This window comes from Drosophila navojoa, chromosome 4, assembly GCF_054131105.1.
Source record: "Drosophila navojoa isolate 15081-1374.11 chromosome 4, UAZ_NAV_1.0, whole genome shotgun sequence".
In the NCBI taxonomy this organism is placed as follows: Eukaryota; Metazoa; Arthropoda; class Insecta; order Diptera; family Drosophilidae; genus Drosophila; species Drosophila navojoa.
In genome coordinates this window covers 21,454,445-21,468,506 of record NC_142892.1, presented here as the reverse complement: position 1 = coordinate 21,468,506, position 14,062 = coordinate 21,454,445, and the positions used below count along the sequence as shown (strand labels likewise).

Sequence of the window (14,062 nt, the reverse complement as noted above, 5' to 3'; positions counted from 1 at the left end):
ACTAAAACAAAGCCCAAGGCAAACGCAAACACTCGTGCATGTGGCATGACTACGACCACGATTACGACTGCGACTAGAAGCGAGTTGTGTGTGGAGCTGCAATTAAGGCAGACAGGCCGTGCCGGAGGCCGAAGACAATAGGTGCGCCCCAAAGTCCTCGTGCTCGTCCTCGTCCTCGTCCTCGTCCTCGTCGACGTCATCGTCATCGTCATAGTCGACCTGTTAGTGCTCCTCAAGTTATACAACATCCACGCCACGCCACGCCACAGCAGGCCACGCCACGACACGGCACGGCCATAGGTTAGCGCCTGTCCGGGCTTAGCCAAATCTCCCAGCGCCAACATGTTGCGCAGCTGTGTCTGCTTGCAGCGAGCTGGCGGCGGCGGTGGCAAGCGACGCAGCTCCTCCGTGGAGGACGCCTCCTCGTGCCGCTCGTCGGAAATAGAGCGTGTCGGTGCCAGCATGCAGACCACCACACTGGGCACCAATGGCCAGCCGCAAACGCTCGCTCCTCAGCCAAATACGCGCGCATCCAGTCTGCTGCAGCTGTTCCACAGGAAAGGTTGGTGCAAGCACTTCCGCAAACCGCTCCGAGGCATGAGTGCAACGCGAGTCGAGAAATGTGAGTACCGATTTCAACTAATTAAATCCTATCGCCATCTACTACAACCGCTACTTATACTACTATAATAAAAATAAATAAATAATGAAACTAGCATAGTTGATCCAGCCTCCCAGCAATGTATCTCCCATATGAGATTACAGCTCTTACAAGATTTGCTCATGGAGAATTTTAAATCTCGATCTGAAGTCAATTTGCAGTCATTAATTTTGCAAAGAAAGGCATTCGGTCCACTCGGCTGACGGCTGTGACAGCGAGCTTGGTTAATTATTGGCAATTAGTCAGCCACAAGTCGACGATTTGTTCAATCAGGCAAGCGGCGTTTCAATCGCTCAACCAGTCAATTAGTACATTAATTAATCAAGCGTTTAGTTAGCCGTTTACCCACTCTGTCCGTCAGTTGATAAATTAAGCAGTTATTCAATATGGGTCTAGCTAAAATGTAATCACTCGATTTGGACAGGTATATTCACTAAAATAGTTGGCAGGATTAGTCAATCAGTCATTTATTGTGTGTCATATTAGTCAATCACTCAGTCAGCCAGTTATTTAACGGGACTATCATATTCGTGTTGGGGAAATCACAGAGTCCTTAGTAATGTTAATTTAATCAACCATTGTCAGCCAGTTTGTAAGTCAAGCAATCATTCATTCAATTAGTCACTTTTTCAATCAATCAATCAATCAATCAGTGAGTCATTCAATCATTTAGTCAATTAGTGAGTCAGCCCTTTAAGCAGTCAATCGGCTCTGCCATTCAATCAATAATTAAAGTTATAAGTCAATCCTCAGTATGTCAAACTTCATTCAGTCAATCAATTAATCGGCATGTTAGCAGGCAATCAGTTTTCAGAGTCAATGAATCGTTCAATCAGTAAGACAGTTTGTTAATAAATTCATCATTTATCCAGTATGTCCATCAGTTCTGCCCTTAATAGTCAATCAGTCACCAAGGAAATCAATCATTATGCCAATAAATTGTAAGCGAATCAATAGTAAAACGTTCAATCAGCTTTACCAGTTAATCAGTCAGTCAGTTTGTAAATGAATGACTCAGTTAATCACACAGTCCTTTTGCCAGTCAATCAGGTTTAATGTAAATCCGACAGTCATTTAATCGTTGCAGTCAGTCAATTAGTTTTTAAATTCAAATCAACCGTTATCAAGTTATCAGCACAGCTTTCCGTCGGGCAATCGATCAGTCAATCCCGACCGAAATATCTATTTCAAATCTATTTTTATCAGTCATGGCAACACTTACGCCCCATCTGTTAACACCCTTATTTCGTAAATGTAATTCCCTGATATTGATTTGTGGAGGGTGTGGGAGACGCTTCAACCAAAATATTGAACTAAACCTGATCTGGAGAGCGGAGAGCGATTGCAGTCCTTAAAGTCAAGTGGTCTACTTAATTTCAACACACAAAAAAACAAAAAATAATATAAAACAATACCAATATCATGTCCGACACTTCACTGACCTCCCCACACCCCCTGTTGGCCCCCATCCAATTTCAGCCTTATTTCCAGGGGTCAGCCCCATTGTCGTGTTTTCAGCCGTCTGTATTGTGTTACAATTTGTGCGGCTCCCCAAACGAATTTAGCAGACGACGACAGCCAAAGCCCCCAGACCGACCCGCTCCCCTGGACACTTTGCTTGACCACATTGCTATTGACCAAGAGGGGGCTAAAATCGACTGGGCCGACACTCGCGTAGAACCACAGACAAATATAGGTACGTAGTGCCAGTGCCACAGGGTGGCGACGATGGATGGCGGTCGAGGGGTGTTTCCACTAGAGAACCACTGAAATACCGTTTGCGGGTCATTCGAGCCGCAGTCTTGTATGGGATGCCGCGTGAACAACAGTGAAAAGAGTGTTTTCTAGTCTATAATAATTGATTTTTACAAGTTTTAAATATATGTTCATAAGTGCAATCGAAGCTATCATGATAAATCGGGCAATCAACTATATCTGACCGATCAATGGGTTGTATTGAAAGTAGAAAAATACGTAAACAAAAATTAGAAGAATGTATGCAATGCAATGTGTAATTGAAACACCATAGAACTCTCAGCCATTGACTGCTATGCAATAAATGTTGTACTGTTATTAAATAGTTTAATGAATGTTTAAATTTAGTGCCAACAATAACAACAACAACAACAGCAACAACAACACAGCAGAACAGAATTGAACAGAACAGAACAACGACAACACACATTGTAGAGAATTCTTGTTTTAGTACTCCATTCTTCGCCTCTATTACATAATAATGGACGAGAACGGCAAGTAATAATTTAATTTGTAGGAAGCACACACTACACACACATATATGTATGTATGTATGTATATATGGCCTCTATATGTATGTGAATACATATATGCAATTTGTGCTTAGAGGTATGCTATGCAGTCCTTGCATCCAAAAACGTTAGAGCAATCATTCAATTAGTTGGTCCGTGACAACTTTTGCGTCCTCGACTTCATTCCACAGGAGTTTCAAGGACCTCGACAAAAGCGCGTGCACCAAGGCAAATACAATGCGAATTTGTTGAAGTGCATTATAGAATTTTAAGTGCCTTGTAGTCCTATTAGGTTAAGTGCATTTCGGAATTGCATTACGTTGCCCGATATAAGTTGACGCACAGCTAAATAGCTAAACGGAACTCGAATAGACTTTTGTCTTCTCTACTCGATATGAAGTTACTGTAGCTCGTAGCATAAAATATGAATGTTGTGTAAATGCAAATGGAGCATTGTAGAATTGTATTGAGTTCCTTTCAATTTAAATGCTAAAATTCCTTTCAGCTATCCGTGCGGCAATATTTATTCAAAAATGGTTTCGCCGGCATCAGGCGCGTCAGGAGATGCGGAAGCGTTGCAATTGGCAAATATTTCAAAATGTGGAATATGCCTGCGAACAGGATCAGGCGGAGGTGAGTAAATGATGTGATATGCATAAATAATGTATGCATGCTGTTAATATAGTATATAGATGATATAGAAATTATTAGATATATTTGCGTACGAACCGAGCGAAAGGGATAGAATTTCTGAATAGACTTTTTACTGATTGACTCAATTTTCATTTGGGAAAGAGAGGAAAAAATGAGTGAGGTGGAAACGTGAAATTTATTATGCAGATAGTTCCTCAACTAGTTAAGTATTGTTAGTTGACTAGAACTAGTAGAACAAGTAGAACTTGAGAAGATACAAGATCTGTGATTGCTTCTGCTTGCTTCCGATTTATTTAATGGCATTCAACATTATCGTATAATTATTTAGGTATGATTAAAGCGAGCTTGAGCGGTTGAAAGTGAGCTTAGATTATGCCGACTTGATAACAAGTAAAAAAATTACGATATAATTTGGCATGGTTATAGAGATTTTAAACGATTAAAGTTAAGGAACTCCTCAGGCATTATATTTGAAAGCAAAAATATAATTGTATAATTATTGATGCGATTTCAATCAACAGTTTTCATTCTTTTTTTTTTCATACCTTAATACTATTAAGTAAATATATATATTTTAGTAAAGGTTCAGTTAATGCACTTGCATATAAAATGCGTTCGGTTCGGCTTACCCTTGTAAACAGAACAAGTCTGCTGGAATGAGCATTAGCAGCGAAACTCGGCCAAAATAGAAATGTGCATTTGTTAAGATTCGAAAGTCGATAATACTTAAATGAGCTAAAGAATACTCACACCGACACGCATACTGAGTGCACATACATATGTAGAGAGATATGTGGAGGGAACTTGCTATATAGGTCACATTAAATATTTAATTGCTTTCTATTTCCAGCTATACAAGTTCTTCAATGACCTTATCAAGCACATGCCTCAGGCCGCCGAGGCAGGAAATAAATCTAACTCACAGCGATGTAAGTCCCACATCTGATTCTATTTCAATCCCCTCCGATAACTGATGATTGATAACTGATAACAATTCCCAATAGGTTCTGGCTTGGAGAAGAGTGGTACCTTGTATGAGGAGAGCGGGGATATGGCGCGCATAGAACTAACAGTGCCCATACAGAAGAGCCACATAGATCTCTTGATTGATGTGTTCCGCAAGAAACGGGTAAGCCACATGCCAGCTCCCAATCCCTCAAGTTTCCATTCTAACACCGCGCTCAATCCTTGCAGGGCAATCGCCTGCATCCAAAGTATGTGTGCCTGATATTGCGCGAGGCTGCCAAGTCGCTCAAACAGATGCCGAACCTTTGGATGGTGTCGACCGCTGTCTCCCAGCAGGTGACCATTTGTGGGGATCTGCATGGCAAGCTGGACGACCTGCTGGTTGTGCTCTATAAGGTAATACCTAACAAGAATTTCGCAACGCCCTCCCATACTCCTCCGATGCTCTTTTCAGAATGGCCTGCCGTCCGCTAGCAATCCTTATGTCTTCAATGGCGACTTTGTCGACAGAGGCAAAAGGGGGCTGGAGGTGTTCCTGCTGCTGCTATCGCTGTACCTGGCATTCCCTAATGCGGTCTTCCTGAATCGTGGCAATCACGAAGACAGTGTTATGAATGCCCGATACGGCTTTATACGCGAAGTAGAAGGAAAGTATCCAGTAAGTAAAGCTAATAGCTTCATTTATTCTCTTATTTGTAGCTCCCCTCTTTTCTTCTTCCTTAAAGCGTAATCACAAGTACTTGCTGTCGCTGATTGATGAGGTTTATCGCTGGCTTCCACTGGGATCCATACTGAACAATCGCGTGCTAATCGTCCACGGCGGCTTCTCGGATACCACCAACCTTGATCTCATCAAAAGCATCGACAGGGGAAAGGTAGAGGCACAGATGCAACCAATATGCATATGGTATAATTATATTTTGCATAATTCCTTTTCAGTATGTTTCCATTCTGCGACCCCCTCTAATGGATGGCGAGGCTCTGGACAAGGCTGAGTGGCAACAGGTAAGCGAAAGGAAAAATCTATACCTTTTCCCCTACGTTCAATGCTTAAATATGTTTGCAGATTTTCGATGTCATGTGGAGCGATCCACAGGCCTCGCAAGGCTGTAAGCCGAATCAGCTGCGTGGAGCCGGTGTCTGGTTCGGGCCGGATACAACAGAATCGTTCTTGAAGCGCCATCGACTCAGTTACGTGATACGCTCGCACGAATGCAAGCCAAATGGACACGAGTTTATGCACGACAACAAGGCGAGGATGATACTAGACTTGATTGAAAGTCCATATCTAACTGTATGCATATATTGCTTGCAGGTCATCACCATATTCTCTGCCTCGAACTACTATGCCATCGGCTCCAATAAGGGCGCTTATATGCGCCTGAACAACCAGCTGGTGCCGCACTTTGTCCAATACATTTCGGCCGCCTCGCAGACCAAGGAGCTGTCCTTCAAGCAGCGCATGGGCATCGTGGAGTGCGCGGCCTTGAAGGAGCTGGCTGTGCGAATGCGCGAGCACCGCGATGAGCTGGAGGAGGAATTTCAGAAGTACGACCCAGACGACAGCGGCTGCATAACCATTGCCAAGTGGTGCTTTGTCATGGAGAGCGTCACCAAGTTGGGCCTGCCCTGGCGACTGCTGCGCGAAAAGCTGGCGCCCGGCACGGATAGTCAAAGCGTGAACTATATACGAACCTTGGATTTGCTGGACACGGATGTTATTGTAAGCAAGGAAATAAAAATGAAAAATTGTTATTTAATTTTTATTGGACCCCATCGTCGCTTTCTTGCAGATGAAAGCCGAGGCTGACGGCACATCGGTCATGGACGCTTTGTATGCCAATAAAGCCAGCTTGGAGACCATATTCAATATTATAGATGCTGATCATTCAGGTTCAGTATACTTAAGTCGCTCATCTAATCAGAGATTGATTAATTTGAAATCTCACTTCTTTTCTGCTCAGGTGAGATAACGCTGGATGAGTTCGAGAAGGCGATTGATCTGCTGGTCGCTCATATGCCTGGCGTTTACTCCAAGAACGAGATGTTGGAGAAGTGCCGTATGATGGATCTCAATGGGGACGGCAAGGTGGATCTGAACGAGTTCTTGGAGGCCTTTAGGCTCAGCGACTTGCACAGAAAGGAACAGCAGGAGGAGTACCTGCGCAAGCGTTCGACAACCAAGTCCATTATATCGCAGCATCCCTCGGACTCGGTGACAAAGCTCGCTGACAAGATATCCAAAAATATGGTGCTTATTGAACAGGATATCGATCCGACGGACTGTGAGGCGAAGGATGTGGGGCAAAGGTCATAAACATTATAAGGAGTGGGTAGTACAATTATGCAATTATTTCTCTAAATTATAAGAGGTCAGATCTAATATATTGACACTAAAAGTATGCTTAAGTTATATAACAGATCGAATTCCAACTTGCTTTTGAAACCAAGCCTAAATAAATATGTCTTCAGCTGTTTTCAACCCCTCAACACTTTCAAGGCTTGCTTAAAATATTTCCTAAAGTTTATTTCCAACTGATTGGCTTACTTTTTGCACAAATTTACAACTAAATTTCGGGGTATATAGCATACTTACTTACATACATACATATATATTTATATAACGATTAACGATTTGAAAGGCAATTATGAAACAACTGTGGATCGAGGAAAGTGTTTGTTGGTGATTAACAGAAAAGAGCAAATATTTATATAAAAATATATCCATTAGAAAATATATGATATCTAGCTCTAAGCTCCATTACCTCTGCTAATATATATATACATATATACATATATTTCCAAAGCATACGGGAAGGCAAGCTAAAAGATGGCCAATGGGCCGCATCATTCCCAGCCTTTAGTTTCCTCTCAATTGCATTCAATTACAATTAGCAATAAGTGAAAGAATGGATTTTAAGAACTGCTTTTAACTAAAATATATTTTATTTTATAATTACCCAAAGTACAAAGGATATATAAAGTCATAGATAACAGCAATTTATATATGAAGCGGCGATACTCGAATATATAAGAATTACATACAAGAAAAGATAACAAATTGCTATCACGTTTTACTTCATAAATATACAAATATTTATATATAAATATCGCAATTGTTTAAACACATTGTTCAAGCCAAGGGATCAAAATCTAACATTTAAAATTGTTTTGAAATGCTTACCTAATACAATAGTAATTATATTGTTACATATATACGCCCAGTTGGGCAATGTTATGAATATGCAAGAAAAATATATTTATGTTATATGCAAAATACATACACATACATATACATATATTTTGATAAGTCCAGTCTTTCTACATTAGTGAATTAACATCAAGAAATCAATTAACGATATGCATATATGAATATACTGATATACACATACATACATAAATATATAATCTATTATAACTACTTACAATTAATGCTCTCAAATGAATGTTTGGAAATTCGGAAATTGCTAAGTTGAGCACAGAGGAGCTCACTAAATCAAACATTGTAGCTAATATCTATAATCAAAACTAACGATCTGGTCCAAATAAAATTTAATGAGTTTGCCTCATAAGGAAATAACATTTTAATAAATAAATCTTTTGACTCTATATATACGATTAGCTTGTTGTTTTGCTCATTTACGAATTATGTGAATTTCCAAATATATTAGTGCATAACATAGCAAACAGGTTTGTTTCATGACTTTGCCTAATAACAACAGTATTATAATCCATTATGACTCAATATTTACAAAATATTCTTTTCGATTTGAATCATTTTTAAAATCCAACTCTGAGTAACATAGCAAGCAGCTTTTTGGAGCTGTTAAGGACAAATGCTTATCACTGTTAAATGACCGTACTTTTCAATAGTGCTGTAGCATTGAGTCTTTTAACAGTGCTAAGTGGCACAGGGATTCTGTTAACGCAGTTTCTGTTTACATAATGTAGATGGCGCAATTATGCGACGGTCACATAGGTAGGCGCCAAATATAAATTTTAAATGCTTAGGGTGGCCGTTCGCTAGAAATATTTGAAAAGTATTGTGGCGCAAAATAAATTTAACTTCGTCTGTGAACAGTTTGTAATTTGATAAATGTAATATTAGTAGAAGAAATGAATGCTTTAATTGCAGAGAGTCATACACACACTAATAATAAACGAAAATAAAATCTAAATCGATTCAATAATAACGTAATCGTGTTTTAGTTCAGTATGTCAAGGTGGAAGAAGGCCACGAAACGTGGCACATGCAATGCGAAAAGTTCAAGTTTTTATTGGAATCCACAAGTTTGCAATTATCGAGGATATGGGCGAAACACTTGTTGGATGTGCAGCAATATGCAACAAGTTCGATGCCTGGCAACGGATTGTAAACAATAAATTAGGCTCAAGTTCAGCTGTTGCATTGGCAACGCTCATTTCGTGGAAATGTTTAATCGATGTGCACTCGAAGGATAAAAACAGACTAGAAATTCGAGAACATTGCGTAGTCAAAACTAGGTTCAAGAATAAAAATGTCGCGCTTCATCAAAAATAAAAATAAAATAAACAAAAACAAATAAACTGGAAGAATTTCGACCATCTCCAATCGATTTCTGGATACCTGAGCAGCTTTCATCATGGGAAATACCGAGAGCAATGTGACAAGTGGCGTAAAGAAACAGGCGGGAGTCTCCACCCAGGCGCTCTATAAGTTTGTCAATCTCAAGGGCGGCGGCCTTCTGGTGGACATGATGAAGCGCGCCTGCCAAACCAAGCAGTTTGCCGAGATCGATCATGCAATCAAAACGAAGGTGGAACCATTTTTATATAACAAGGGCGCTGGCCGTTACTTTCCCATATCGAAGCTGGTGCTGCTGCGGAATCGGGACAGACCCCGAACGAGGCAACTGCCCGAAATACGCGCCCTGGAGAATCCCGACGAAGACTTCAACATACACGACTATTGTCCCGAGGTGTCCGAGGCGGAGTACATATCCAATCCATCGGCCTACCGCTTTGTCTGCTGGGATCTTAATGTGAGTTCAGTTGAGATAAACTTATCCAGTTGCAGTTCCATTGAGTTATTTGTCCGCAGATGCGCGGCGCTGTGGGCGAAACGATTCTGCATCTCTGCCTGCTGAATGCCTCCTCGTTGCACGCAGATCTGGCGAAGCGTCTCCTGAAGTTCTATCCCAAGCTCATCCTGGACATCTACATGAGCGATGAGTACTACGGCGAGAGCGTGCTGCACATTGCCATTGTGAACGAGGATCCGGCCATGGTCAAGTACTTGCTGGATGCCAATGCGGATGTGCAGGAACGGTGAGTAGCTCTGCGTAGTCTGACTCCCGGCCTAACGTATTCCTCACCTAGCTGCTGTGGCGCCTTCATGTCTGCCGAGGACACAAAGGCCTCCCGCACAGATTCGCCCGACCACGAGTACGTGGCGCTGCAGCCCATAACCAACTACGATGGCTACGTCTACTGGGGCGAGTATCCGTTGAGCTTTGCCGCCTGCCTGTCCCAGGTAAGTCAAGGAAAATCAAGTGCATCTATCGTCTACCATCAACTTTTGCAGGAGGAGTGCTTCCGGCTGGTTTTGGCACGCGGCGCAGATCCGGATTTCCAGGACACGAATGGCAACACCGTCCTGCACATGCTGGTCATCTACGAGAAAATCGAAATGTTCGACGTGGGCTACGAGGTGGGCTCCAACATACACGTGCGCAACGTTCAAAATCTGACGCCCCTGACGCTGGCGGCCAAGCTCGGGCGCGTCGAGATGTTCTTCCACGTGATGAGCATTGAGCGCGAGATCTATTGGCAGCTGGGCAGCATAACCTGCGCCGCCTATCCGCTGCTCATGATCGACACCATTAACGAGGAGACGGGCAACATCAACAAGGACTCGGTGCTGAACTTTGTGGTGTTCGGCGACAAGCTGGAGCACCTCGAGCTGCTGGATGGCGTGGTCATCGATCTGCTGAAGACCAAATGGGACACCTTCTGCAAGTCGCGCTTCTACAAGCAGTTCTACATGTTTGCCTTCTACTTTCTCATCTCGCTGTTCAGCTTCATACTGCGTCCGGGCCCGGAGGCCAAGGAGGACGAAGACGAGGATCAGGCTGGCAGCCCAGCGGCTGCGTCGAACGCCAGCACAACTCACGACCTGTACAGCAATCACAGCCTCACTCAGCTGTCCAAGCGTGCCACCTCCAGCACCGAATACAGTTTGTTATTTCTCTCTAAGTTTGATAAATGATCTTCAAGTTCTAATTTCTTGTCCGCACAGAAACCTTCTGGCTTAACTTCACGGAATACTATGATCCCAACGAGGTCGAGACTCTGCCCGCCTGGTGGCAGACCTATGCACAGTGTCCGCTCATGAATCTGGAGTCGGATCTGGCCAAGCTTCGCATTATCGCCGAGCTCATCAACTTTGTAGGCGCCATTCTCTATCTGGTCGTGGCGTTGAGGGAGGCGCGTTTCCTGGGCTACAAAATGTTCATTGAGAATCTGGTGGGATAACAACTGAAATTCTGAATTATCTTCTATATGGATAACTAGGTGTCTCTCCACTCAGATGACTGCTCCTTCACGTGTCATGTTCCTGTTCTCCTGCGCGCTGATGATGACTATACCCTGGCTGAGAGTCTCCTGCCTGACCGAGATCGACGATCACGTGACAGTGGTAATCATGCTGACGACAGCGCCCTATTTCCTCTTCTTTTGTCGGTCCGTGAGATGCCCACATGCCATCCGCCCATACGTAACTGAAGATCTCTGTGTGTCTTCTAGGGGCTTCAAGACCGTCGGACCCTTCGTTGTGATGATATATCGCATGGTAATGGGAGACTTGCTGCGCTTCGTTTCCATCTACCTGGTGTTTGTGATGGGCTTCTCCCAGGCCTTCTACATCATCTTCCTGACCTTTGATAATCCATCTGCGCCCGAGGATCAGGATGCCGAAACGAATCCCATGCCCTCGCCCATGGAGTCCATCGTGGCCATGTTTCTGATGTCGCTGACCAACTTCGGGGACTACTATGGCGCCATGGTGTCCACGCAGCACGAATACGAGGCGAAGATCTTGTTCTTTCTGTTCATGGTGATTGTCAGCGTTCTGCTGGTCAACATGTTGATCGCCATGATGGGCAACACCTACCAGAAGATAGCCGAGATACGCAACGAATGGCAGCGCCAGTGGGCGCGCATTGTCCTGGTCGTGGAGCGCAGTGTGCCGCCCGGCGAACGCCTCAAGAACTTTATGCACTATAGCCAGTCGATGTCGGATGGCAGGCGAGCGCTGGTCCTGCGCCTCAATATGACTGTAAGTCGACTAAGCTAAGAGCGAGAGCGCGAGAGAGAGAGAGAGCTGTATTTGTCTATCTGTTTGCTTGCAGGACGAGGAGAAGGAGGAAATGAAGGAGGTGCAGGAGATGAAGCGCATCCATCAACGTTTCTCCAAAAAGCGTCAAATGGAGCGAGAGGCACGCGCCCGCCGCCGTCAGGAGGAGTACGAGAAGTTCTTCGGCACAGCCCCAAAGGCGGATAGCACGGAGCAATCCAATTTGTGAATCGGCTCCCTGTCGATGCCCCGCTTAGCTAGTTCAAGTTTTATTGAATCGAACGCTTCGCTCTTCGCTGTGCTGTTCAAATTTTGTTCACATTGTGCAATAAATGTTTAGTCTACGAGCCGTTTCAACCCCAACCCATTGCTGAACTTAACGCTAATTTAAATGCGCCTCGTAAAACTCGGCTTTACGACATCGCAAACACAAACTAGCGCGACGCGTCATAGAGGGTGCCAATAATGCGACATTTGAATGATAATAACCGTTTTTATTATGGACGTCTGGCCAATAAATCCGCTTCAATGGCCAGAGGCGGGTGTTGGTTCTTTAGCGTATGCTCCATGCATCCTTGGGAACATCCGCTTATCGCTTGGCACAAAGAGACCAACAACAAGGCTCTTGTCATGCGCATATCGTCGGCATCTTGATTACGTAATTGAAATTGTAGCAACAGATTTACGGGGGCCCTCGACACCTTTCATTGTGCCTCTACCTGCCCTACGCATGCGCAAGTGCGGCCAGACAATGGCCATTAGCGATAGGCCATGCATCGATATCAAGATCAACGATCGATGCTGTCTTCCGCGTGGGATCCTTTTGCAAAAAAAGAAACGAAAAAAAAGTAAAACAAGAATCGCAGGCACCGGAAACGTTTACTCCATATTGTTGTGCAACAGAAAGGATCTCTGTAGGCATTATCCTTAAACTGTTCAGTGTTGCAGCTATTGAAAGTGTTAAAAAACAAAAACGAAGCAGCGATCCAGCTCTCGAGTCTGCAAGCCTTGCCTGCTCAGCTACCCAGCTTGACTCTAATTGCGTCTGAATAGAGCAATTTAGGACATGCTGTGCCAGCGCGAAACTTTTTATACACTGCAAAAAAACAGTATGCATGTTATACTCATTCAAGCTAGCGAGCTGAGTATATTAGTTCTGTGTAGAATAGAATAATAGAGTAATAAATAAAACTAATATTTGCAGGGTTGGATTAAAATTAGTAATGAATGCTTTCCCTGATAAGCAAATATCAAAAATTTATAGCAAATATATACTTAAATGTATATCTTACAACCGACAAAGATTCAAGAAATTATTTGAATTACATAATTTAGAGGCAATCTAAATTTAAGGTCGGTGGATGAGTATTCTGCAGTTGGTAACGCCCGACTGTTTCTAATTACTCATAGTAAGAACTACCCTTTCTTTTGCAATGTCTGTAATTGATTGAGGGAGTTTGGCAATTTTGTTGCAGTGTAGCTGTTTTGGTCAGCTTGGGCCGTGCTGCTGGGAAACGTTGGCAGCTACAGCCCTTGAGCTGCGGTCGCACAATGGGCACCACAGCGCGGCGAGCGGCGATAATGATATGGTGGCAACCCTTGCCGATCACAACAAAGGTTTAGTCGTTCCTGATTTGAATATGTCACACCAAAAGTTTCCCAGATCTGGATTGGCTTTAGACTCTCCTTCACTTATTGTTAGGCATTTGATTCCTTCCCTCTGCCTCTCTCTCTCTCTCTCTCTCTCGTAGAGTCGGCGTAATTATAGAGTCCGCTGGCACGGCGAGGCGAGGTGTCGAATTCGTTGTAAGCGACAATTTAATCACATGTTTTGCCAGCAACGTCGCCAGGACCTTTGTTGGGCCTCCTTTGTGCCCGCTAATGGGGCAGCTGGCAATGGGCCTCGAATCTTTAGTTGGGTGCAAACAACGCCCACTTCCTTTTGTGTGTTCCTAAAAATATTTATGATATTATTTTATTTCTTTATGTGCGCCTCATTCTTTCCTCTTTCTTTCGTTATTATTCTTATTTTTTTAGCAAGGTTCCTGTGTGACCTCCCTGGCGCGGCGTTTGCCAGGCCAAGAACAACCGTGCGAGTTTTGCCATGTCCATAAAAGTTGGCTGTTAAGATCTCTCGATCTTGGTGCTTGTTAATTTCCCAGTCGTAAAATTGTGACTCGG

The 14,062-nt window shown here is 43.5% G+C and overlaps 2 protein-coding genes across 4 annotated transcripts; both read left to right on the top strand.

The window, feature by feature from the left end:
* Positions 1-342: 342 nt before the first annotated feature.
* Positions 343-8,159, top strand: rdgC (retinal degeneration C). 3 transcript variants are annotated; one of them, XM_089259914.1, is made up of 11 exons: positions 343-622; positions 3,434-3,561; positions 4,433-4,511; positions 4,587-4,711; positions 4,777-4,944; positions 5,003-5,206; positions 5,274-5,423; positions 5,488-5,553; positions 5,615-6,271; positions 6,342-6,441; positions 6,513-8,159. In XM_089259914.1, exons 1-11 carry the CDS (start codon positions 343-345, stop codon positions 6,863-6,865), a joined length of 2,310 nt encoding a protein of 769 aa, XP_089116040.1. In that variant the 3' UTR covers positions 6,866-8,159. The 3 variants fall into 3 exon arrangements, with proteins under 3 accessions (XP_089116040.1, XP_089116041.1, XP_089116042.1); XM_089259915.1 differs by lacking the exon at positions 343-622 and adding an exon at positions 2,462-2,656; XM_089259916.1 differs by lacking the exon at positions 343-622 and adding an exon at positions 2,679-2,910.
* A 551-nt stretch (positions 8,160-8,710) lies between these two features.
* nan (transient receptor potential cation channel subfamily V member nanchung) lies at positions 8,711-12,330 on the top strand. The gene is made up of 8 exons (XM_018099421.3): positions 8,711-9,569; positions 9,629-9,855; positions 9,907-10,060; positions 10,112-10,763; positions 10,826-11,052; positions 11,117-11,268; positions 11,332-11,863; positions 11,937-12,330. Exons 1-8 carry the CDS (start codon positions 9,171-9,173, stop codon positions 12,108-12,110), a joined length of 2,517 nt encoding a protein of 838 aa, XP_017954910.1. The 5' UTR covers positions 8,711-9,170; the 3' UTR covers positions 12,111-12,330.
* Positions 12,331-14,062: the final 1,732 nt, after the last annotated feature.